The sequence below is a fragment of the Stenella coeruleoalba genome, assembly GCF_951394435.1.
Source record: "Stenella coeruleoalba genome assembly, chromosome: 11".
Lineage (NCBI taxonomy): Eukaryota > Metazoa > Chordata > Mammalia > Artiodactyla > Delphinidae > Stenella > Stenella coeruleoalba.
Window position 1 is genome coordinate 101124033 of NC_137157.1, and position 25652 is coordinate 101149684.

Sequence of the window (25652 nt, forward strand, 5' to 3'; positions counted from 1 at the left end):
ACTGCGCCACCAGGGAAGCCCCTAATTTAACTTTAAACAGTCATTGCTGCCGGAGAACGAGCTGGAAAGGGCAAAGAGAAGAGAGAGAGCAGCTAGGGACTGTTGCGAGTCAGGCCAGAGCTCATACAGCGGCTGCAGGGCAGGCAGCAGCGGTGTGGGGAGGGTGGGTGAACAGGGGCAGCAAGAACTCCTCTGACGACCTCTGCGCCGCGTGGACGGACATGCCAGTCACTGAGGCGCCTGGGAGGGAAGCGTTGCTCGGAGCTGGTCTCCGAGGCTCCTGTGGGCCAGCGAGTGTACTGATTGGGAATCACCCACAGGTTTGGGAATCATCATCAAGCACGTGGTTTCTAAAGGGAAGGAGTGGACGAGACCACCCAGGAGAAGAGTGTGGAATGAAGAGAGAAAAGGGGAGGGAAGCAGCGGAGACCAAAGTGCAGGGCTGAGCTGAGGGACGCCCACCCGAGACCAGCCGAGAGGAGCTCGGGGACGGGGCCCCCCCGGGAGCTGCGGCCAGAGGGAAGCAGGAACCCGGAGGGGTTGTGTCACCGAGGCCGAGGGAGGACATTCCACGAGGTGTGTGGGGTCCACTGATGAGGGCTCTGAGAGTTCGGGCAAGGCGGAGGCTGAGGGTGGCCTTCGCACGTCGGTTCTGGTAAAGAGACGGAGGTGACTTCCCTGGGTTCCAGACCGGCGGAGAGAAGGCGAGGCCGGGGCGGAGGGAAGCAGAGGCAGCGGGTGACAGACGGCCACCTCCTCACTTGGGGCCCCTTGCCAGCTGGGCCACAAACTTCTGCCACCTCTCCTCCCAGGTTGCCATGGCAAACTGCTTCTCCGGCTCCGACAGGGCGCTGTACCTGCGGGGGCGGGGCGCCCGGGTCAGCCTAGGGAGGGGCGGGAGGGGACCTCGGATGCTGGCAGGGCACCATGTCCCCAGCCCGAGAGCAGTCACAGGATAGGAGACGATGCGGAGAAGAGCACGGAAACCTCCGGGCCTCAGCCCAAACCTCGGAGCGGTCAACACAGGCGGTGACCGAGGAGAACAGGTACGCTCACCTGATGGAGTTCACGGCCAGCTGTTTGAGGGTCCTCAGATCGGCTGTCATCCCCCCGATGCCCATGAAGGCCTCGTAGAAATCATAGGACAAGCCTTTGGCGCCAAACGTAGCGGGGTCGTCAGAGCTGATGACCATGGGGTACCCGGTGGCCATCAGCACAGCTGCAGGGTGGTTTCTTAGGTCAGACACCAGCTTCAGAACCTGCCCAGTCAGAGACAACCATGCATCCATGCAGAGCTGTCAGGAGGAAGGTGAGGCCGCGAGTATAACCGGGCCTTGCCGTCCCCGTCACTGTCCCGAGCATCGGGGCTCTGGGCGGTCCTGACGCGGGAAGAGCCGGTCCTCCCGCGAGTCCTCGTCTTCTCCACAAACACCTGGTCTCTCTTGGTCCTGCTCGCAGCAGCTGCCCTAAGCACAAAGCCCCAGGCAGCTGCCCGGCAGTGGGACCCCACGCTACCCCCTGCGTGTCCGTCCCGGGCCCCTTTAGCTTCGTCCATAGCTTCACCCGCAATCCCGCCCCACTGGGGACCCTCATTACTATGAATGGTTTAGGCAAAGTCCATTCCTACATAACTTCACGACCGGGAGTGAGAGAGTGGAGGGAAGAGAAACCAAGGGAGTTAACGGAGAGATTATGCAGGGGAAAGGTTGGCCGTGGCTGGGGGAGGAGAGTGCCCTCCACTGGCCCCAGGGAGCCTGCGTACCTGGTTGGAGATGGGACAGACTTCGACGGGGATGTCCTTCTTCCAAGCCTCAGCCCAGACGGCCGGGTGTTTGCTCAAAGCAAACCCATGGCCAATCCTGGTCGCGTTCAGTATCAGGGCATCCAGAACGTTCCTGTCTGCAGGGGTACCCTGCCAGTCTAGGAATAAAGGGGGTGGGTCTTCAGTAGGATGGATGGGACCCACAGACAATCTGCAGGTGAAAGGCCCAGACTCCCCAAGCAGGAAAAGGAAGAGAAATGACCATTAACACAAAAGCGCACACGCGCACACGTTCTCCTTATGACAGTGCTGAAGAGAGGTACGGCCTGCCTATAGGTACGTACGTGTGTATGTGCGTATGTAACAGTTGAGGAAGTTGAAACCCACACAGGCTTTATAAACTCAAGCAAGGTCCTCAGGCAGGAAGCAGCAACACTGGGTTTCAAGCCTTGGTCTACCTGACCCACCGTCCATATTCTTTCTTTCCATTTTATGTTTGTTTCCAGAGCTGTTTTCTGGGAATTTTATGTGTAGGATCCTCTACAGCAATGTGCTGCAGACTCGGTCACTCTAATGATTTGTACGAACTTTAATTTCTGTCTGTAACAGAGCTCTCGGGACAACCCGTGGCAGGATGGCAGCAGCCGGCAGGAACCAGCCACCCCGAGGCGGCTTCCCGCTGGCAGGGCCTCGCTGGAGGTGAGAATGGCAGTTCGGACTCTGCCAGCCTGGGGAGGGAGGGTGCGGGTGAGGACTCCTGCAGCTTCCCCCCAGTACAAGGAGGCGCCCTGGAGGAAACAGCTCCTCTCTGGTCACGCCTGGTTGTGACTTCATATCTGTGGCCAAGTGGGGTGAAATCCCGGACCCGGAAAGAAAGCAGAGGTTGCTTATTGCGGGAGATCACACAAGACCTAATCGTGAGACCCAGGTGTGAGGGCCCCATGCCTGGAAAAGCATCCTGACTGATTCACATGGGAAAGGTGAAAACTCCACTTTTCTGCTGGGAATGAAACCCACGTGTTCCCACTGCTGGTGAGGGCATGTGCTTCAGGTAGATTTTCACTAGTTTCCTAACTACTACTTCTTTTCAAAGATTTTTTTCTTTTTAACTAAAGGTATTAAATACCCAAGTCCTGGCAAAATCCTCTCCTAGGACCATGCGTCTTGGAATTGAGATGATTTCACAGAGGTGAGTATGATTTTCCCAACCAAACCACGTGGTCTTCAAGGCTAGCACCCCCCACACACACACCATCTCCACTTCCCCACCCCCACAAACAATTCTTTAAATCTCCTAGAACAGCTTGGACCTAAATGGACTTGAAAATAATGTCAGGAAAAAGAGATTAACGTGGGATTTCCCTGGCGGGACTTCCCTAGTGGTCCAGCGGTTAAGACTCCACGATCCCTGGTCAGGGAGCTAGATCCCGCGTGCCGCACGGCAAAACTAAGAGTCCGCGTGTCGCAACTAAGAGCTCGCGTGTCGCAACTAAGAGCTCGCGTGCCACATCTACGACCCGGGGCAGCCTAAATAATACATAACTGAGAGATCAGTGCACAGGAGCCTTCCTCTGAGAGATGATGAGACACAAGGGTTTAAGCCCGGCTGTGAAATCCCAGCTCCCACGGCTCTGCCCTTGGCTCCTAGGGCTTCTTGGGTGGCAGGAGCCCAAGGTGCTCTGAGGGGTGCCAGTCGGGATGCAGCAGGTCTAAGTCCCCCAGATCTTCCCTGGGATCTGATGTCGCAGCTGTGACCTGGTGCTGCTTCTGCTGAGGGTCGACGTGTTTTATTTAAGGTCTGGAATGTCTGGAGGCTGAGCGATGACCAGTGAGCACAGTTCATGCCTTATAAAAAGGAGATCATCAGAAAGGTTCCCAGCTCCTTACGTGGACCAGTGACTGTGCTTGGCTGGAGCCCTGGGCTCCTCACCTGTAAATGGGGGCAAAAGCGCCCTCCTGGCAGGACCGGCTGAGAGCAGTGAATAACGTATGTGAAGGGCAGCTGCCCCAGTATCACTGTCCCTCCTTCTCCGGGTGTTGCTGTCAGGACAGATGTGATAATGTACGTGAAAGGGACAGGTGCCGCGAGACGCCTTGGGGCTGTCGGTCCACTTCCCGGTGTCCCGTCCGTGCCCTCGGAGATGGCCAGGGCCCCTGCCCATCACCCCCTCTGTCCCCGACGGGGTCATAGGCTCACCTGTCTCTCCGGCGTGGAAGAAGTAAGGCAGCTTAATGCCCCGCGAGGCTGGAATCATCAAAACCTCCTTGTAGTCATACAGGGAGTGGCCCGTGTCCTCTCGCCCCACCTGCAGGACAGAGTGGGGGGCCTTGCTGGTGCGCCCTGCAGCCCTGTGCCTGCCAGCACTGCCTCAGGCACACAGCCTTTTGAGAGGGACCAGTAGCAGGACTGGGAAAGAAAAAGAGAGCGCGTTGCCCCGAAAGAACTCCCCCCTTATTCAGAGGCTGTACCTCGACCCTCCCAGCCTTTGCGTGGTGTCCTGCACACGGCCTTCCCAGCCCTGCGCTCCAGCCCGAGCTCCTTGTTGGGGGAGAGAGAGACTCAGAGAGCACAGAGACAGAGACAGAGAGGGCGGGAGAGCCTGAGCCCTAGACCAGGGTCGGGAGGATTCTGGCCTTCGACCCCTGGGCTCCCGGGCCTGGCAGCTGCCAGCAGAGTCCCTCAGCCGTAACTAACCCGACCGCAATTGCACCAAAGTCTGGCTCTTCAAAGGGGGCCCCACCCCCAGGGCCGGGAGTGAGAGAGCCTTGGGAGAGAAGGCGGGGAGGGGCGCTGACACCCTCGTGATAACACAAGCTGGGCGCTCAGCGCAGCAGGACGGAGTGCAGACCCCAGCCGACCCTTTGAACAACACCAGCCCGGCTTCCCTCGAGGACTGGTGCACCTGAGTCCTGTAGGGACCGGTCGGGAGGCACCGCAGACAGAGGGGAAAAGGGGTTGGAGAGGCCGGATCCCTTGAGCAGCCCCCGAGGACCCCAGGAGGACACCCTGGTCCAAAGAAAACAATTCCTTGAGATCCGCTCCCGGGGCCCTGGCGGGTCTGAACGTAAGGGCTTCAGCGCAGTCTCGAGTGAAACGTGCACGTTCTGCAAGAGGGGCCGGGGTGCCTTTGGCCAGTTAGATTAATGCAGCTTCTGAGTGAGGTTACGGAGTTGTCACCTGAAGTGTGGCCTGGCTGTTATGTGGGGCGGGGGGTGGGGGGCTTCGGAAACAGCTGGGGTGAAGGGGGCGGGGCCGCTTTTGGATCCTGGACGGTACGCTCAGGCCCAGGCCCATGTCTCCTTCCAGACACCCCAGCCCTGGGCTGCAGCTTGAAGAGCGATGTGTCGTGGGCACTGAGGCCAGAGCAGGGCAGAGGCCGGGGAGTGGGGGGCAGCCCCTCATCCTGGCCCTTCCTTGTTCTGGAGCTTCCCTTTCTAGCCTTTTTCTGAACTTTTCTGCTCTCCCTTCCCCCACCCCAGGCCCCGAGGGAGGGTCTCAGTGGTGCCGGCCACCCAGCTCTTCCCGGAGGGCTTTGGGCTGGGCCCATTACCAGGTCAAACCCCGCCACCATCCCGGGGAACTTGGCTCGAAGCTCCATGGCTGTCTGGATGGATTTCGTGATGGTGGACGCATCTTTGGACCTGTGGGAGAGATGGAGAGAAGCACGGGCGCAGGCTCCTCGGGGCCAGTGGGTGTAGTGAGCGCCCCTCATGACCAGTCTGGCCTCGTCCAGGGCACCCAGCAGCCCTGCCCACACGACCCCGCCCCGTCCAGGCTGTTGTGCCCCATCACGGAGAAATTCTGCCCAAATCCATCCTTTCAAGGACTCCGGCGGGGCCCAGAGAGCGTAGGCTCTGGAAAGCCAGTGGGGACGGGGACCCACGGGGTCAAAACAAATAGTGCAGTTTTATTGGTCTGCATTTGACTGAAGCAAAGCGGCCATGCCCGAAACTTGCCCCGCATCCCTGAGAGGATGGTCCTGGAGGTGCCCAGCCCACTGCTCCCTGGGCACCTGTGAAACACCACAGGCCACCCAGTCCCTGCCAGGGCAGCTGGGCCTGGGCCCTGGTTCCGTCTGCAAGGCCCGGGCACTGCAGAAACCACACGACCGAAGTGTCTCTTCTCCCCTGCACGTCTCTCCCTTCCAGCCCAGGGCAGGGAAAAGGCGGGAGCGACACCACGGAAGCACAAAGAGAAAAGGCGCAAGTCCACGATGGGGCCAAGGCATCGGCCCACTTGTTCCATCCCCGGCTCTGTGAGCCCCACACCTGCCCGTCCCTCCTCTGCACCGGGAGCAGCTGCCTCCGTCCCCAGCGCCAAGGGGACGCCGTGCGGCCGCGCTCCTGACACCGGCCCCCAGGAGCCTCCGCCACCCACCACCGCCAGCTCCACCCTGGCCCACCAGCGCCGGCGGCCCCAAGTCTCACCGGGAGGGGAGGGGGCTCCAGGGAGGCCTGACTGCCCTTCCGCCTCCCCCGGCGGGGGGCTGAGCAGGCGGGGTCTGCCCTCCCCAAACCCTCCGGCTGGACACGGCGCCGACTGTCCAGACCGGCTGCTTTCCGACAAAAGGGAGACCCTTCCTCGGTAAAATCCGAGTTCCGCGGAGGCCTCCTCCTCTTACTTGGGGCAAGGGTGAGGGTTTCTTTGCAGCTCCCAGAGGCCTCCACACAGACGTGGCTGCCGTGAGGCAGAACCCGGCCGCAGATTGAAGCAAAAAACATTCAGGCAAAAACACTAAACCCGTAACTGATGACCCAGGCCGGTGTGGGTCACAGCCTGCAATGATCTGGAAAGTTGCCACAGTTCTTCATTCCAGCCTGGTCAGGATTTCAGAGTGGATTCTGCACTCCCGCTACGGCACGTGGAGTCCCCCGGGGTCTCTGGCCCCAGCCTCCCAGCCCCTCCCCCCCGCCCCACCCCCCGCCCCGCCCCCCGTCTCCTCCTAGTCCTTCAGCTTCAGCCGTGCTCGCTCTCACCTGTGATCCGAATAAATGAGTTTGATTCCGATAAACCCAGGATGCTCTTTTGCAAAATTACGAGCCACTTCTTCGTACAACCTCACCGACCACTCTGGGCTGTAGACCGTCCCGTTCAGTTCATACACCTGCGAGGGAAGCATGGTCCCGACCAGATGTCAGAGGTGAGCAGAGCAGATCTCCAGTCCCAGCTGCCAACAGTCTCCAAAACTAGGTTGGACTCTGTGATTTCCTTGTTCAGTGCCTGTGACGGCCTCTGAGGTTGATCAGAAGTCCCAGCCCCGAATGGGATAATGCTCTTTGGTGCCACGAGGCTGGGATGTCTGCCTCTTGTTCGAGGCTGGGTCCTGGCACCTAGAACAGTGCCTGGCACATGGTCGGTGCTCAGTAAGCGTTTGTGCAGTGAATGAGGAACAGGCCAGCTGACGACAGGACACAAGCCAGAAAGGGTGTTCCAAGGACCCACTTCATCTCCCCACTCTCCACTAGGGACACCAAGAGCGAAATGGTCAGGGGCAGAGTGGGAAGACCAGGGGTGCACAGCAGGTGAGACAGAAGAAAACATGCAGTGGGGAAGAGCAGGCTTTTTGCTTGTCCATCTCTGGGGGTCCTGGGGGGTATCAGATGTGCTGCCCCCAAAGATCCCACTTTTACATAAGGATTATTCTGAGCTAAAGGCAATTAAGAAGCACAGAAGCAGACAGAGCTCTGTGCCCTCCTTTCTGCCTCAGAGCAGGACATACATTTCTGTCCGTGAAGGCGCCCCCTTCCAGCTCCCATTCCGGGAGAACAGCCCTTATCACTGCAGACAGAAACTGGGCTCCGAGCTGGATCTGAACAGACGAACCTGACTAAAATAACCCGTCTTCTATTAGTTCCCCATACACTTACCTCCCCACAATTTACTGCACCTGGAAGCCCAAACCTCTTTTCCTTTGTCTTATTGCTTTTCCACAATTTCTCACCATTTGTTAACATACTGTAGCATATAAGAACCTGGTCTACCCACTTCTTTGGGTCTTCACTTCTGTTCTATGAAGGTCTCATGCACGTAAAAATTAAACGTTGACATCAAATAAAATTTCTATGCCTTTTCTCCTGTTAATGTGGCTTTTGTCAGTTTTTTTTATTTTTTATTTTTTAAATAAATTTATTTATTTATTTTTGGCTGTGTTGGGTCTTCGTTGCTGCGCACCAGCTTTCTTTAGTTGCAGCGAGCGGGGCTACTCTTCGTTGTGGTGTGCGGGCTTCTCATTGCGGTGGCTTCTCTTGTTGTGGAGCACGGGCTCTAGGCACGCGGGCTTCAGTAGTTGTGGCACACGGGCCCAGTAGTTGTGGCTCACGGGCTCTAGAGCGCAGGCTCGGTAGCTGTGGTGCACAGGCTTAGTTGCTCCGCGGTATGTGTGATCTTCCCGGACCAGGGCTCGAACCCGTGTCCTCTGCATTGGCAGGCGGATTCTTAACCACTGCACCACCAGGGAAGCCCTGCTTTTGTCAGTTTAATTTGCACATCCCAAGAACAGAACGTAAGAAGGTAAAGGAAACTTACTTTCTTCCTTTCCTACTTACAAAGTTTTGTGGGGCTATTTTTGGCTGCGTTGGGTCTTCGTTGCTGCGCGCGAGCTTTCTCTAGTTGTGGCGAGCGAGGGCTACTCTTCGTTGTGGTGCGTGGGCTTCTCATTGCGGTGGCTTCTCTTGTTGCGGAGCACGGGCTCTAGGTGCATGGGCTTCAGTAGTTGTGGCACGCAGGCTCAGTAGCTGTGGTTCGCAGCTACTAGACCTGCAGCCCCTCGCAGCTGCACTGGTGCAGCCTCTAGAGGGCAGGCTCAGTGGTTGTGGTGCAGGGGCTTAGTTGCTCCATGGCATGTGGGATCTTCCCGGACCAGGGCTCGAACCCATGTACCCTGCATTGGCAGGTGGATTCTTAACCACTGCACCACCAGGGAAGTCCCCAAAGGATTTTTTAAAAGAATGCTTTTCCTGTTACTGATCAAGGCATTCTGTTAGAATCTTCAAATCTTTGATGCTGTACTCCAGCAGTTCTCAAAGGATAGTCAGGGAGCCGCTGAGGGTCCCCTAGACTTTTGCAAAGTCTACAAATTCAAAACTGTCTTCATAAAAATGTTGAGATGTTTTCTTTTTCATTCTAATTCTCTGAGTGTACAGAATTTTCCAGAAGCTGCATCACATATGGCAATACTGCTCTGACACAAAATAGATGGTGTAATTGTGTAGGCTTGTGCTTTGAAAATTTCTCAGTTTTAGTTTCTAATACTGGTTATATTATACAGGATATAGTAGATATAATCCACATAAACAAAAGCCCTTTAGGATCCTCAAAGATTTTGTGAGTAAAAGTTTGAGAACCATTGTATTAACTCAACCCAAAATTATTAGCTGACGTCATCTTGGCATTACCCACCTGATTTGCAGAAGGGAAGGACGGAATTCTGCCCCGTGCCTTGACTGCTCCGTCATTACAAGTCACCTGTCCAGACACCCCAGCTGGGTCGGAGATCCCTGAGAACGGGGTCCCTGTCGCTTGACCTTCCCACCTGCTCTCCTAGGACCAGAGGAGGAGCTCCAGAAACGAGCTTTAACCTAAGAAGAGTGCTGTCTACTTGCACCTTTTTCTTTCTTTTTTTTTTTAGTTCCCCAACCCAGGATTGAAATTGCACCCCCTGTAGTGGAAGTGCGACTGGACCACCAGGGAAATCCCTACTTGCAGCTTTAAAAATACTAAGACAGGGCTTACTGTGCAGCGCAGGGAGCTATACTCAATACCCTGTAATAACCTATAATGGAAAAGAATCTGAAAAAGAACAGATACATATATATGTGTGTGACTGAATCACTTTGCTGTACATCTGAAACTAACACAACATTGTAAACCAACTATAGTTCAATTTAAAAAAAAAGTGCCATGTCTTTCCTCGCGGTCCAGTGGTTAGGACGCCGCGCTTCCACTGCAGGGGACGTGGGCTCCATCCCTGGTTGGGGAACTAATCCTGCCTGCTGCACACTGCGGCCAAAAAAAAAAAAGTAAGCCCCACGCAGCACGTTTTAGGGGATGGGTGGATAGATGGATGTTGGGGGGGCATAGGAGACAAAAGAAAGAAACTTAAATATATAGATCAACACATGATATTCTGCCTAAAGGAAGAACCCTGGCAGGTTAATCGAGTCTGCATGGCTACACAAAAGGTGCCACGGAGGCCTGATGCGCTCAGGGTGGTTCGCACTCATGGATTCTGTCAGCGGTCCCACTGCTAGTTCCCGTGGCACGGAGAGCCACAAGGGCAGACACTGAAGCCGCATCCAGAGCATTTCCTGGTCTTCTGGCACCCCAGTAAGTCTCCCCTGGGGCTGCCCAGGCCCCGAGCTCATGCCCCTCTGGCCTCCAGCCTCTGCCCAAGAAACTGCAGCCTTGATGGGAGCACCAAGATGGGAATCTGAAAGCGCAAGGGCCCCCCACTTGCAGGAGTGGAGACCCTTTCCAGGGTGAGACCTGCAGCCCCTCGCAGCCGCACTGGTGCAGTTAGAACAGGCTCTGAAGCCAAGCCTCAGAGGAAAGTTCTCAGCTGGTTTGAGGTTGTGGTCCGCCTTCTGGCTCCAGTGAGCTACAATATATTCCAAACCAATCACACCTCAGAGGCTTGTGGCAAGGATCAAATCAGTTAATATTTGTAAAGCACTCAGAAATGATAACTAGGTCATATGGCAGTTCTATTTTTAGGGGGTTTTAAAAATAAATTTACTTATTTCTTTTTGGCTGTGTTGGGTCTTCGTTGCCGTGTGCGGGCTTTCTCTAGTTGCAGTGAGCGGAGGCTACTCTTAGTTGCGGTGTGTGGGCTTCTCATTGCAGTGGCTTCTCTTGTTGCAGAGCACAGTCTCTAGGTGCGTAGGCTTCAGTAGTTGTGGCACTCGGGCTCAGTAGTTGTGGCTCACAGGCTTAGCTGCTCCACAGCATATGGGATCTTCCCAGACCAGGGCTCGAACCTGTGTCCCCTGCACAGGCAGGCGGATTCTTAACCACTGCACCCCCAGGGAAGTCCCTATTTTTAGTTTTTAAAAGAACCTCCATATTGTTCTCCATAATAACACAACACTCCCACAACTGGGCATATACCCTGAGAAAACCACAATTCGAAAAGATACATGCACACCAGTGTTCACTGCAGCTCTATTTACAATAGCCAGGACATGGAAGCAACCTAAATGGCCATTGACAGATGAATGGATAAAGAAGATGTGGTACAAATATACAATGGAATATTACTCAGCCATGAAAAGGAACAAGATTGGGTCATTTGTAGAGACATGGATGGACCTAGAGTCTGTCATACAGAGCGAAGTTAAGTCAGAAGGAGAAAAACTAATATCGTATATTAACACATATATGTGGAATCTAGAAAAATGGTACAGATGAGCCTATCTGCAGGACGGGAATAGAAACGGAGACGTAGAGAATGGACATGTGAACAAAGCGGGGGAAGGGGTGTGGGATGAACTGGGAGATTAGGTTTGACATAAATACACCACCACCTGTCAAAAAGATAGCTAGTGGGAACCTGCTGAATAGCACAGAGAGCTCAGCTCGGTGCTCTGTGGGGACCTAGATGGGTGGGATGGGGCGCGGGAGGGAGGTCCAAGGGGGAGGGGATATGTGTATACCTATAGCTGATTCACTCCATTATACAGCAGAAAGTAACACAACGTTGTAAAGCCACTCTACCCTAATAAAATTTTTAAAAAAGAAATGATAACTAGTAATACCGTGTTGTTATCAGCAACCTATGGCCAGATGCAGAAAAACAACTCAAATCTGCAGTTGTCCTGTAGGAAGATGAGTTACCATCTAAGAATGTGACAACCTGTAAGTACAAGAAGGGGTCTGTCGTTCATCTAAGGCTCAGGGGTACAGAAGCGGCTATGTCTCTATAATAAGCCCCCTTGGATTAAAAACACACTGGACTCAATTTAGATTATCTCAAATCCTGCAGTTTACTTGAGGCGGTGTACATTTGTGGGGAAGTTATTCAAACTACATACTACTTTCCTAAACTAGTACAAGGTTACAAATTCCCGTTGTCTATGATATTATGGAATTACAGAATTTGAAGCTGAAGGAACAGAAAGGAAATGTGGGGGCAGCGTTGCTTAAGGTCACACAATTAGCTTGTGTCAGACCAGAAACTAGGACTCAGAAGCTCTAGTTCCGAATGCAACCAGCTTCCACTTCTAGAGCCGGATTCACTTAAAAAGCGTGAACTGAGCTTCTGCTACGTGCCAGGCATATGCCGAGAGCTTTCCATCAATCTCATTTAATCCTAAAAACTGCACTGTTAGGTAGGTCTTATTTTACAGATGAGAATTTTGAGGCTCCCTGGCTGGAGCGGGGGGCTGGGGGGTCGGCGGCATCGCGGTGGAGGGGCGCTGTCTCAAAGTCTCCAACCACCTAGTGAGGAGAAAATGCCTGGATCCCACCCCGGATTAGTTAAATTCTGGGGGTAGAACCTGGTTTTTTAAACTCGCCCAGGTGATTCTCATGTAATAATGTACCCCTAGGCTGGAGATCTACCGTGTTCGTCGATTTCACAGCCTTGTTTAGAGCGCGATCACAGCGCAACGTGGTAGGGAAGCGCGGCCATCGGGATTCCGCAGAGCAACACCAATGACGTGAAACACGGGTCACTAGAGCAAAAAGCCAGGTGGAGTTTCTAATGAAGGATTCTGCTAAGAACCCAGGACAAAACCCTGGGAGTGGGTAGGGGGAGCAGTGGGACCGCTGGTTACACAAGTGACAGCATCCAGGAAGCCATCCGCGAACGACCATCCTGAGCTCCCTCGCCCCCGACGTGTCCCCCCCAACCCCGAGACCGCCCACGGGTAAATGCCAGCTGGGCTAGCTCCTGTGCATAATCCCCTGGGAGCTCCTCTCGGAAGGCTGGCCCGACCCAGTCTGAGTCTCCGATTCCGGCCGAGGGGGCGGGGATGGGGCCCAGGAGCTCAGACCCGCCTAGCAACTGTTGCTACGGGTGAGTGGCCTTTGTGATGGAGCATTAGTGACACAATAGGAGGCTGGGCAGTGGCATAGTCCATCAACAGCATCCCAGGCCCTGAATTAGCCCCACAGGCAAGGAGGGGGAGGCAGGGGGCTCAGAAAAGAATTCCAGGGCAGACGTTTTTAGTTGTTAATGTGTTGATGGCTCCCCTACTCTGGCTAAGGGGGCGTTAGGCAAAGACTCCGGACTGCAAGGGCCCTTTGTTCCAGGGTCAGACCAGAGCAAACAGCAAATCCCATCCCCCTCAGTCTTCGCCCCAGCCCACATCCCAGCCGCCCTCCACCTTCAGGGAGCCCTGGCTGGGTGCCGGAGGAGGTGGGGAGAGAGGCTGGCTGGGCAGGTCCCCAGGGCAGACCCCAGAGCCACGTGTCCCCAAGGGGCGTGGGGAGGGGGGCGGGGGGTTGGAAGCAAGGCCCAATTCCTTGCAGCTTCCCCAAATACCTCCCCAGGGGCTCAGACCCTCGCTCGGCACCTCTCTCCCTCCTCTCCCCTTCCCCCTACGGAGCCCAAGTCCCCTCCCCAAGGGCAGGCCTCCCTCCCACTCCCCACTCTGCGAAAGCTGCCAGGATGTGCCCACAGGAAGCGACACCCCCAGGCCGGAAGCCCCTCGGGGAGCTCCTTTTGAGATGCGTGTAGCCCCACAGGGTTTCTCAAAGCCCAGCACCCCGGCCCCTGGCCCATCCCTACTCACTGCCCACATGGCCTGGGTCAGGCTCTTGCACCCTTCTGAGCCTGTTTCCACATCTGCAAAGTGCAGGTGGTGAGGCTCAGAGGAGACCATGCAGATAAAGTGCTTTCAGAAGGTCTTGAAGTGCGGCCTGGGTCAGACCATCTGCATGGGAACCAAGGGGAGCGGGGGGCGGGCGTTTGGCTAGCTAACTCGGCAGCTCCCTAGTCCAACCCGAGACCCAAGGTCTGGGACCCTGGGAGGTCAGGGTCCAAAGAGCACCTCCAACTCAGTCCCATGCACACCTACCCCCCCTAAGCGTGATTATCACCCCTGGAGCCTCTGGAGGACTCTGCCGGGTCTGAAATGACTCACAGTCATTTCCCTCGCTGGGAAACCGGGGCTGACATACACACGGGGATTCCAGGAGAGGAAGCCAGTCCCAGGAAGGTGGGGGTGTGTGGTGGAGGCAGGGCTTAAACCAGACTCCGGAGGAGGATGGGCTTAGGGGCGGGGCCCAGGCTGGGCGAAGGAAGGGATTTCAGGCCAAACAGGGGACTAATGGCTCTGGGAGATGCACTGTCCTCCGCCCTACACGGGCTCGTCCAGGGCCAGCTCATCTCTTTCCGAAATTCTTTTCTTAGTAGAAGGGGGACTGGACCCTCTCTTTTCTTTTGAAAGGATCGTTTGTACCCAGGACTTATTGACTACTCACAAGGCTGACGAAGACTCTCCTGGGGGCCGAGGTCAGGCCCACTCCCACTTCCCAAGAATCAGAAATAGGTCTGCAGGTCTGTGCTCAGAGTGAAACCGGCAAACAATCACCAGATCCCGGTGGAGATGCACACCCTCACCTGGGCCGACCTCAAGGAGGTGTGAACATATCCCAGGAAAAGGGGGTCATCCAGGATACACAGGAGAGTAGAGACCTGGAAGTGGGGGAAAGGGGGCACTGACTCAGGACGGGAAGGACGGGTTCTCAGGGCTGGCGCAGCCTCCACGACAGGGTCCCCGAACCCTTCGAGTCAAACTAGGGCAATAGAGTCAGTTTAGGGATCCCACCCAGGATTTAAAAATTAGCCTCCGAATGCAAAAATATCAGATAGTTTGGCTTCAGGAGAAGTTAAGATTTGCCTTCACCCCAAGGCAATAGAAATAAAAACAAAAATAAACAAATGGGACCTAATCAAACTTAATAAGCTTTTGCACAGCCAAGGAAACCATAAAAAAACCAAAAAGACAACCTACGGAACAGGAGAAAATATTTGCAAATGACGCAACTGACAAAGGCTTAATCTCCGAAGTATACCAACAGCTCATACAGTTCAACAACAAAAAAACAAACAACCCAATCGAAAAATGGGCAGAAGATTTTCATAGACATTTCTCCAAAGAAGACATACAGATGGCCAGTAGGCACATGAAGAGATGCTCAACGTCACTAATTATTAGAGAAATGCAAATCAAAACTACCGTGAGGTACCACCTCACACCAGTCAGAATGGTAATATTAAAAAGTCTACAAATAACAAATGCTGCAGAGGGTGTGGAGAAAAGGGGACCTCCTCCACTGTTGCTGGAAATGTATGTTGGTGCAGCCACTATGGAGAACAGTATGGAGGTTCCTCAGAAAACTAAAAATAGAGCTACCATATGATCCAGCAATCCCACTCCTGGGCATATACCCGGACAAAACTATAATTCAAAAAGATGCATGCACCCCTACGGTCATAGCAGCACTATTCACAATAGCCAAAACATGGAAACAACCTAAATGTCCATCAACAGATGAATGGATGAAGATGTGGTGCATATATACAGTGGAATATGAGTCATAAAAAGAACGAAATAATGCCATTTGCAGCAACATGGATGCAACTAGAGATGATCACACTAAGTGAAGTAAGTCAGAAAGAGAAAGACAAATACCATATGATATCACTTATATGTGGAATCTAAAATATGACAAATGAATTTATCTACAGAACAGAAACAGACTCACAGACGTAGAGAACAGACTTGTGCTTGCCATGGTGGGGTGGGGCAGAGGGATGGACGGGAAGTTTGGGGTTGCGCTGGGAGATGCAAACTATTACACTTAGAATGGATAGACAACAAGGTCCTACTGTATAGCACAGGGAACTATATCCAGTCTCCTGGGATAAACCATAATGGAAAAGAGTATTAAAAAAAGAATGTACGTAAGTACACTACCATGTGTAAAATAGATAGCTACAGGGAACTTGCTTAGCACGGGGAGCTCAGCTTGGTGCTCTGTGATGGCCTAGTCAGGTGGGGGGGTAGTGGGGAGGTCCAAGAGGGAGGGGATGCGTGTATGTGTATGGCTAATGTAATGTACTTCACTGTGCGGCAGAAACTAACACAACATTGCAAAGCAGTTATACTCAAAAAAAAAAAAAAAGAATGTATATATGTGTAAAACAGAGTCACTTTGCTGTACAGCAGAGACTGGCACAACATTGTAAATCAATTATATTTCAATTAAAAAAATTTGTCTTCAAGAGGATTTACTGATGGGAAAGCATACGTGACTGGTCTGATGGATAATTTTCTCTGAAAACTGCATTCTGACTTTCTTGTGTATACATCTGTCTCTTATGACTTTGGTCAATGTGTGTCAGTCCTCTGGAGCCCTTTTGCTTCTGGGTGTACAAACAGTAAAATTTCTGAGCCAATAAAGACCATGGAATATGGTAAGAAAACCAAAATAGTGCCACCCTTGAAGTCAGTTCAAATTACTGAGTGTGGCAAGGCCTTGGCACACTCAATAACTTGGATGAATGGACAGACCAGTTTGGATACTGTCGGGGAAGCGCTCTCAGCTGGACATCACATCTCTTCCCATCAAACACTCCTCAAACGTTCCAAGCTTCATAAACCTCGTCCACCCTCACACCACAACTCGGCTCCACGAGCAGTTTTGGTGCCACAGCTCCTGGGGCTCCCGCTTCGAGGGGTCAGGGGAAGTTCCCTCCACCCTCCTTTGTCAAAGGCCTTGGGTCCCCAGTGCGGAGTCCACCCCAGGGACCCAGGCCCTCCTGTCAATCTTTAACGTGGTTAATCAGCCTGACTGTTGCCCTCAGGATTGCAGGTCGGCTTATTAGGTGTCAGCTTTGCATCCTGGCCTTTAAACTTCTCCAAACTGGGGGAAAGAGAGAGGACTTGTTTGGGGCCCTTTCATGTTGGGGGGTGCTGGCGGGGGGTCCCTTTGGCCCACCCAGCCTTAGGTAGTGCTGTTATCAAAACCTTTGTTTTAATCCCATCAATGTCCATTGTATTCATCCCATTTGGGTTTTTTTTGTGGAGCACAGGCTCCGGACGCGCAGGCCCAGCGGCCATGGCTCACGGGCCCAGCCGCTCCGCGGCATGTGGGATTCTCCCGGACCGGGGCACAAACCCGTGTCCCCTGCATTGGCAGGCGGACTCTCAACCACTGCGCCACCAGGGAAGCCCTTCATCCCATTTCTTAATAACCATCTATAGATTCCCACACTGCTGGGACCAGTCCTGTGACTCTCCCCTTAATAACCCTTTACAAATGTCTACCTTGTTGGAAAGAGTCCCGACTTCACCCTTCTTCTCACTCCCTTGTTAATTAATGGACCGTTTTTATTAGCAACTGTAAGACCCATGAGGCGAAGCTAGGACACTGAATTCCATACGGCTTCCCAAACCATTTTGTTCATTTGAGTTAAGGTAACCTTTTGGTCTTAACATTGGTACCAATAAAACAGGTGTTTACAAGGAGAGGTCTCTAAAAAATTTACCAATTTAGAAGTTTTTCCAGTTCAAAGTATCCATCCTCTGGCCATTGACAGTAAGATCGTAATACCGACTCACACCATACGGCTTTCCGTGGCTTAACCATGAACAAAAGAGGTGTCCCAGGAGAGTGCAAAGGATACAGCCTCACAAGGTCCAGAAAGTTCGCCCCCAAGGATGGTCTAAGGAAGCAAAGGCGGCGTGAAGGTTGAGATGACAGAGGCCCCTTGGGGACGGAGACCTCTTGTGACAAACCCCCGGAAGCTGGCACCATTGGACAAGGACGCTGGTTGCAAGCCCAGGTGTGGCCTGTGCTTCCGACCAGAGGTGACAGCTAGGAATCCCAGTCCATCCGGCTGGCCACCCAATGCCCTGGTGCCTGCGCCTTCCAGACGGCAGGACCAGCCAAGTTTTCTCACTGGTGCTGAGGCCAAACTCTCAAGACAGAGAACAAGAAAAAAGTAAAACCAATCAGACCAATGGTTTTCCTCCTTGTGATACAAAAGACAGAAACAGAAAAACAGCGACCATCTCTGGGAGGAAAAGGATTCACAAGCCCAGAGCTCTCTTCCAAATTCACTGACCCAGAGGCCCTAAGGCCCGAGAACTAGCTCCACAAATATTTTCTCCTGCTAATCTGATTTTAGAAAAGAGAAAAAGGACTCTTTCCACTCCTGTTTCCAAAAGCCCCTGCAGGCGGAGATCCAGCAAACTGACAGGATAAGGATTCTCACCTTCTGCCAGGATCTCGGAGATGCAGGAGCCTGGGGCCAGGGGTGTCCAGCCAGTAAAGTTGAATCCAGCTGCCTAGGCCAGCTGGCCAACTGTCGGGGTGTAGGGGGAGACATTTCCATCTACCCTTCGAGGTTCTGGCTGGTCTGAGAATTAAACTGACATGAGACAGATTAACAGGAGAAAATCTAGCAAAAGTTTAATAACAGCTCTACGTGGGAGAGACCCAGGAAGACTGAGCCGCTCACCCAAATGGCTGAAGCCCTCACCTTAAATACCATCTTCAGCTCAAAACAAAAGAGGATGTTGGGGGTAGGGGTTTGGGACTTCAAAGGCGAGGAAGGCAATTCACAGGGTGATAAAAAGCAAGTGTTTGGTAAACACATGTTTGCTGGGCCAGCAGGGACAGTGGGACAGAGTGGACTCTGGTGTCCAGGCCCTGAGGGGTCCCCCGACCACACCCGGCCGTATTCTCTGCAGACTCTGGTGCGGCTCTATGCTGAGAGCAGGCCCTTTAGGTCTTTTAGTCACTTGGGGGGAAGGTCAGAGGCTCTTCCTGAGTCTTCTGGGCCTGATTGTTTCAGCTCGAAATAATCCACATGCCAAAGTGACACTTTTGGGGGCGAGTGTGCTCCCCTACAGCGCAATGCACACACTCTTGTGAGCCCCCTGAAGGTACTGGAAGAGCCTTCCAGTACCTCGGCTACTCCCTCAACCCCCAATCCCCACCTCCCCGCAAAAGTCCTCAGGAAAGTCCTCTTCCATACCCACCAGAAAGGTCCTCGCTCGCAGCACTTGACCCGCCCGGGCTCCTTGTGGGACGCCTCCCCAGCCTGGAGCCCCAGCCACCCCGCTGCCTCCCCGAGCTCAGGTCTGCAAAGCCGAGGTCGGTCCGTCTCTGGTACCTGAGACCCCATCACCCTTTGCTTCTGGCCAACATGCAAGGTCCTCTGAGCGATTTGTTAATATTTTGACACTTTGGGATACTTCTGGACTCTTCTCAATCTTTTCCTTTTTTTTCTCTTTGACCTTTCTTCCTCAAAGTCAAATCAAATGTCTCTGTTGCCCATAGAAGTCCCCGTGCTCCACAGAGAGGGCCCCCAGGAACTCACCAGACCTCACTCTACCTGCAACTACACCCATTTACCAGATGAAAGGCTCAGCGGGCCTTGCACCAAGGGCATCATCCTATGGGACTCACAGTAGCGCATTTGGATAGGAAAGGAGACGGTCAAGGATGGTCTGGGCACTAGGCACTGCCCAGAGTCCAGGGCAGGTGCCCAGGCATCAGCACGCCCCGTGCGTCTCGGGGGAGCTGGGCCAGGGGGATCACGAGGGAAGGGAGGTGACGGGCAGTGAGGGGCACGTGTCCAGTTTTGCAGGGCCCACCCAGGGCTTCTTGCTCACATGGCCCCCGGAAAGGCACCAGGCCCCTTGGGGGTGAAGCCGGCCCTCGGTCCTATGCAGCACCAGGGTGGGGAGCCCGTGAAGCCCTGCAGGGTGAGAGCAGAGAGTCCAGCCTGAGCAGAGATGGACTCACCGGGTACAGCATGGCTCTGAGCTCCAGGTACAGCACATTGTCCTGGTAGAACTCCTCCAGGCCCTGGGAGATGTAGTCTCGGAATACCGGGGCGTAGCTCACGAGGCCCGCGATCGCGAAGAAGATGGTCTCGAACTTGGCCCAGACCGCGTCTTGGTTTGCATAAGTCGCCTGGGGGTTCTCGGTCACCAGAGTGAAATTCCTCAGCAGGCTGTCAGGATACAAAGGGTAGGCAGGGGCTTGCGGCAGGCCGTCAACCCCGGCCTGTAGGACTCCTGCCCAGGCTCCCTGATGGAGGCCTCCTGCCCTGGGACCTCCAAGTGCTCCCCAGGAGACACCTGGCAGGATGCTCCCACCAGCCAGGCTCTGCTGTCCCCCTTGGCCTCTTAGCCAGGCTGACCCCACTGAACGGACATCTCAGACCAAGCTGTCCTTGGAGGGTGCGATGCACTGAATCGTGTCCCCAAAATTCAGATGCTGAAACCCTAATTCCTAATGTGCGATGAGGACTTTCAGAAGGTAACTAAGGTTAAATGAGGTCGTAAGGGTGGAGCCCTGACCCAGTAGGGCTGGTTGGTGTCCGAGACCCCAGGGAGGCACGCACAGTGAGAAGGCGGCCGTCTGCCAGCCCAGGAGAGAGGCCTTGGAGAAACCTGCCCACACCTTGATCTTGGACTTCCAGCTTCCAGAACTGTGAGAAGGTACACTGGTATTCTTTAAGCCACCCCGCCTGTGGTATTCCATTGTGGCAGCCCCAGCAAGCTCAAGCCCGAGGTCCAATGGAAATAGTTGTGGACTTGGCGGTACAGGACCCAGGTTACTTCCCTGATTAGCCGTTTACCAGCTGTGTGGCCTTGGGCAACCTCCTTAAAATGCAGGCTGGGCTGCATTTTCTCACTCATCAAGGAAATACCTCAAGAAAGCCCTCTGTAGATGGTTCTACGATTAGAATAGTTATTATAATGTTTGTATACAAGTCTGTTAGGAAGCTGGCCATCCTGTGTTCAGGCTGTTTCATCCATCCTGGGCCTCTTGGCTCCAGGAGCTGGGAATCCCCTTGTCTCCGGCCTTCCTGAGGGTCCAGACAAATCCTGTTCGGCGCGGCAGCAGTGTCACTGGTCAAATCGGGTTTTAAATGTACCAGGAACTTGCTGCGGGTGGGGAAGGTGTTGAATGCTTGGTGAAGCAAAGGATCCCGTAAAGTTAAGAGAAAAAGCCTCCGGACTTCTTTAACGCCAGCTGTTTCTAGAAGGGTCTGTCCCACGGGGACAGTGCACACGCCAAGCCCACCTGCGCAGATGCGAGACGGGTTCTTCCCGAACCACCACCCACCTGTGGTCAAACTCGGTGACGTTCGGCAGCCCCTTTCGAAACTTCTCCAGCAAAACCCACGCGGGACATTCTGTTGTGTTCAGGGTGGGGGGAGTCGAGCGAGCAAATCTGAACTGCGGGGTCCCCCTCGGGGTGAGGCAGAAATAGCAGTGGGGCCTGTAGGTGACGTTTCTCACCAGCCAGTCCACGCTGACGATGCTGAAGTCGTGGACGTGTAAGGCAGCCCCTGCAGGGAGAGGGGCGGGTGGGGTGAGGTGAGGGCAGCGGGGGGCCGAGAGCCCAGCAGAGGCGGATGAGAGGGGCGCGGCTTTCTACGGGGCCACGTTCCTGGGGACACGAGGCCCTTTCCGTCTGTGGCGGCCTCGTCCCGGGGTGGCCCGGCCTCCTGGCTCCTTGACCGCGTCCCCCACCAGCAGGAGCCCTGGGGGGTCTCATCCAGGAGGCCGCAGGCGGGTTTGCAATCAGAAGGCTGGCCTCCATCTATTGGCTTCCAGCTCCCACGGGGAGCCTGACCCCCAGATGAGTCCTCCGGGCCCAGCGCAGCATGAGGGGCGTGGGAAGACTGCCCCCGCCCGCCCACGCCAGCCTGTTGGCCCAGGGTCCCTGAGTCCCCCATCCTGTTCCGCGTCACCCCACATGCGGCCTGCCCACCTCCTGCTTCCCGCCGAGCCCTGCGGCTTCTGGCCTCCTTCAGACCTTGCACCGACTCGAGGCTCAGGGTTCACCCCCTCTGCCCGCCGGCTGCGTCTGAGCACCTGGCCTGGACACTGGCCCGTTGGCGGGTGTCCCGCTGTGCGAGCTCTGGCGTGTCCCCTCTCTAAACAGGGAGGCTGCTTTACCAACCTCACAGTCTTCACATTTTTTAATCTCTGTGATACTAAAAAAAAAAGTATAGAAAGCTTGCAGCTGCAAGCTACGTGCTCAGGACCATGATTGTTCTACTGTTCACGGCGATGCGTCCATACAGTAGCGTCACCTGCAGATTGGCCCTCGCCATCTACCTCTACGAGGATTAAATCATGAGCCGCTGCAGCTGCTGACCTTCAACCCCCTGAAAGGAGTTCAGGGTGGAGATCAGAAATGAGGCCCTCTGTGCTCTGGGAAAAACTAACTCTTCATATTTACAAAAACACTAAGATCCTTCTTGGTGACGTCTGCTCTTGGTGACTAGCAGAAACCGCCTGCAAAAAACATGTGCTTCGGGCTTCCCTGGTGGCGCAGTGGTTGGGAGTCCGCCTGCCGATGCAGGGGACACGGGTTCCTGCCCCGGTCCGGGAAGATCCCACATGCCGCGGAGCGGCTGGGCCCGTGAGCCATGGCCGCTGAGCCTGCGCGTCCGGAGCCTGTGCTCCGCAACGGGAGAGGCCACAGCAGTGAGAGGTACTGCAAAAAAAAAACCAACAAAAAAACCCAAAAACAACATGTGCTTCATTGCATGTACTCTCCCTTCACCAAAATCACGTAGGTACTGACCTTCCCCCTACCTCTCTGGAGCAGTTTCTCAGAGCTATCTGAAATGCTGTCTCCCGGGCTATAGTCCTCATCTTGCCCCAAATAAAACTGAACTCCCAGCTCTCACGCTGTGCATTTTTTTCCAGTGGACAGTAGCAGTGAAGTACTAGAAATGTGTTGTTTACCCAGGACGCATCCTCTTCAGTAACTTAGCCCCCGGAAAGGCTAGAAGAACGTATGCAGGGAGGGATAGGGTTCTTACAGGGGACAACTTCCAGCCCCGCCAGGGATGCCCGGTCCCCTCGGAGCCTGTCTGAGGCCGAGTCCCCTCGGAGCCAGGGTTTTGGTTTCAGGGTGGACGGCAGCCACGTGGAGCCCCCGGCCCGAGTCCACCAGCAAGGACTAGGACTCAGGGCCCCAGTGGAGTCTGGGCTCCACTCAAAACAAGACCCACCGGCTCCAATTTAGTCCCTCTGATGTCCCCAGGACCCCAGAACCGTCCCCTCTGACCCCTACCTTTCGGCATCTTCTTCAGGATGTGGAACACTGCACTTTGCTCAATGAGGCTCTTGGCTTGGAAGAAGTGCATGCTGGCCGGGATGCTCCCCGCCCTCAGGGCCTCCTGCATCTCAGCTTCCTTGAGGGCCCCGAGCCTCTGGTTGGCCAGCTCCTCCTCCTGCTTCAGCACCAGCTGCCCCCCAATACGCATCATCTCCTCTCTCATCAACAGCCGGTTTCGTGCTTCGTCTCCGGATGCGGCCGAGCAGAAAGAAGACATGGCCACGGCCAGCAGCAGCGCGGGCAGGGCTGGCCGCCCTGACACGGACATTGGGACGCCTGGAAGAGGAAGTCGCTCTGCTGGAGACTTGGGAAGGGGGGAGGCTGAAGAGTTTAGTGTTGAAGCTGGACCGCCCTCCTCCCATCCTACACTCGGATGACCAGGAGGCAGCATGTGCACGACGCTTCTCCTTCTCTGAGATCCCAGAGAAGAGACCTCTGGGTACAGACACGGGGGGGTTCCCCACATAAAAGTTCATCACGAGGCCTCCCAGAGCTCCCCCGCGAGCCCTGCTGACATGCACAGGAAAACACTGAAATCGATTTTTAGTGTTTCACTTTTAAATACAACCGGAGAGCAGAGGATCACGAGGCTTATGAAGAAAGGCTCCAGCATAACAAAGGAACTTAAAAAATAACACAGAGAAGGAACTAGCACAGGAAACGAAAGAAGGCCCAGAAGAACCATAGTTAATATCTTTACGGAGATGAGAAAAGTTATGTGTCCCCAAAACAGGAACAGGGCAGTGTAAAAAATAAACAAAATGAGCTTTCAGAAATTAAAAACATGAATGCTGAAATTTAAAACATTGACGAGCAATATAAAAGATGGAACTGAAGAGAAGCTTTCAGAAAGTAGGACAAAAATAGGAGAGAAGAATATTGGTTCAGGAAATCCAACACCCAAATAACAGACATTTCAGAAGGAAAAAGAAAAAATAGATGGGAGAAAAAAAGGAAATAAATACTATAAGAAGTTGTCCCAGAACTGAAGACCTGCCCCCCCCACCCCCACCCCGGGTTGGCAAGACACCCAGCAGGCACCCAGCACAGTCACTCAACAGCAACATGTGTTCCTGACATTTCAGAATATTAGCATCAAAGATTCCAGGAGCTTCCAGAGAGCAGCTGACCCAGGTCTCCAGTGAGTGGGGATTTGAGGGAAGAAGGAAGGAACTGCCCCAGTTGGGTCTGCGGAGGAACCCTGACCTGGGCTGACTACTGCAACCACATTTAGGAATTGTTTCTGCACACATGAGAGTATGACGCTTTCCACCAGAAAGAATCAAAACTGTAAATGAGGAGACCCCAGGCCCAGCCCCAAATTAGCACGTCTTGGTGAAACTCTGGGCAAATCACTTCATGACTGTGGGTCTGTTTCCTCACTTGCAAAAAAGGGTGAATTGGATGACATCAGTGGTTCTCAAAGTGTGATACACGCGTCATCCCTGTTCAGGTGGAATAAAAAACTTAAAGCAGTTAATGTAAAGAAAAATGTTAAGTAAATAGAGGTACAGCAATGCAACAAAAATGGAGAACACATCGTCCAAGGTCCTTTCCAGGGATGGCTCTCAATTATTCTAGGTATTTATTCAATGATTATACCAGACCGCAGGGGAGACGCAGGGGGAAACGCAGGGGGAGATTTTCAGAAGGAACCAGATGGTTATCCACTGGGACGGCAGCGTGGCAGGGCTGGACCCCAAATCCGAGAGCTGGGCTTTCGGAGAATCCCTGCCACTTCATCAGGTCCTAAAATCTCTCCTCGGTTGACAGTGTTTGCCAAAGCTGAAATCTCCAGGCAGAAGGACAGTGAGGTTTGTGCCATCCCCATCACGGAGCCATCCAGCCCCCCTAACATCCTCCACCAAGGGCCCCGCCCCTTGTCCCCTCTCCCCATGACATTTAACAAGGGCTACCACCCCCAAACCTCCCACTCGGTCCTCTCCAAGGACCCCAGAGCATCTGTGTGCCCAGCACCTGGGGGCTCCTCCCCGCCAGCCAGACCGAAGTGTGTCCAGCGCAGGTCAGGAGCAGCCAGCCGCGCAGGAGGAGGGGTCATCCCGTCCACACGGCCACTTCATGTCCTCCCTCCCTTTTAGAAGAAGGCGCGTAGGGGCTTCCCTGGTGGCACAGGAGTTAAGAGTCCGCCTGCCAACGCAGGGGACATGGGTTCTAGCCCTGGTCCCTGAAGATCCCACATGCCACGGAGCAACTAAGCCCGTGCACCACAACTACTGAGCCTGCGCTCTAGAGCCCGTGAGCCACAACTACTGAGCCTGTGCGCCACAACTACTGAAGCCCGTGTGCCTAGAGCCCGTGCTCCGCAACAAGAGAAGCCACCGCAATGAGAAGCCCGCGCACCACAACAAAGAGTAGCCCCTGCTTGCCGCAACTAGAGAAAAGCCCGTGTGCAGCAACGAAGACCCAACACAGCCAAAAATAAATAAAATAAAAACTAAATAAATTTCTAAAACAAAAAAGGAAGGTGCATAAAAGCTCTACAAAAATAGCTTGTTTGCAGGCTCAGAAGAAAGGATCGGTGCATCCGTGAGCCTGAGTCACGTCCCTGGGCTGCAGCAGGTGGTGCAGCCAGGCTGCCCTGCCCCCACCCCACTCCCAGGACTCACCCCGCGGGCAGGGCCCCCGCCCAGGTGAGTCAGCAGTGCCACCAGCCACCTACACGCCTTGGTCCCCGGGCCCCACCCAGGAGACCCCAGTTACCTCGGGGCAGCTTCAGCAACCGTGACCGTGGACTCTGTCCCCCCAGTGGCCCGTTGGAAG

At 54.3% G+C, this 25652-nt stretch overlaps 1 protein-coding gene across 1 annotated transcript; it reads right to left on the reverse strand.

Moving 5' to 3' along the window:
• Positions 1 to 449: 449 nt before the first annotated feature.
• On the reverse strand, positions 450 to 25652 carry ADA2 (adenosine deaminase 2). The gene is made up of 10 exons (XM_079937087.1): positions 25593 to 25652; positions 22827 to 23147; positions 20859 to 21084; positions 19527 to 19737; positions 6740 to 6867; positions 5314 to 5404; positions 3960 to 4068; positions 1763 to 1920; positions 1057 to 1259; positions 450 to 857 (listed from the first exon to the last, which is right to left on the reverse strand). Exons 2-10 carry the CDS (start codon positions 23137 to 23139, stop codon positions 758 to 760), a joined length of 1539 nt encoding a protein of 512 aa, XP_079793213.1. The 5' UTR covers positions 23140 to 23147; positions 25593 to 25652; the 3' UTR covers positions 450 to 757.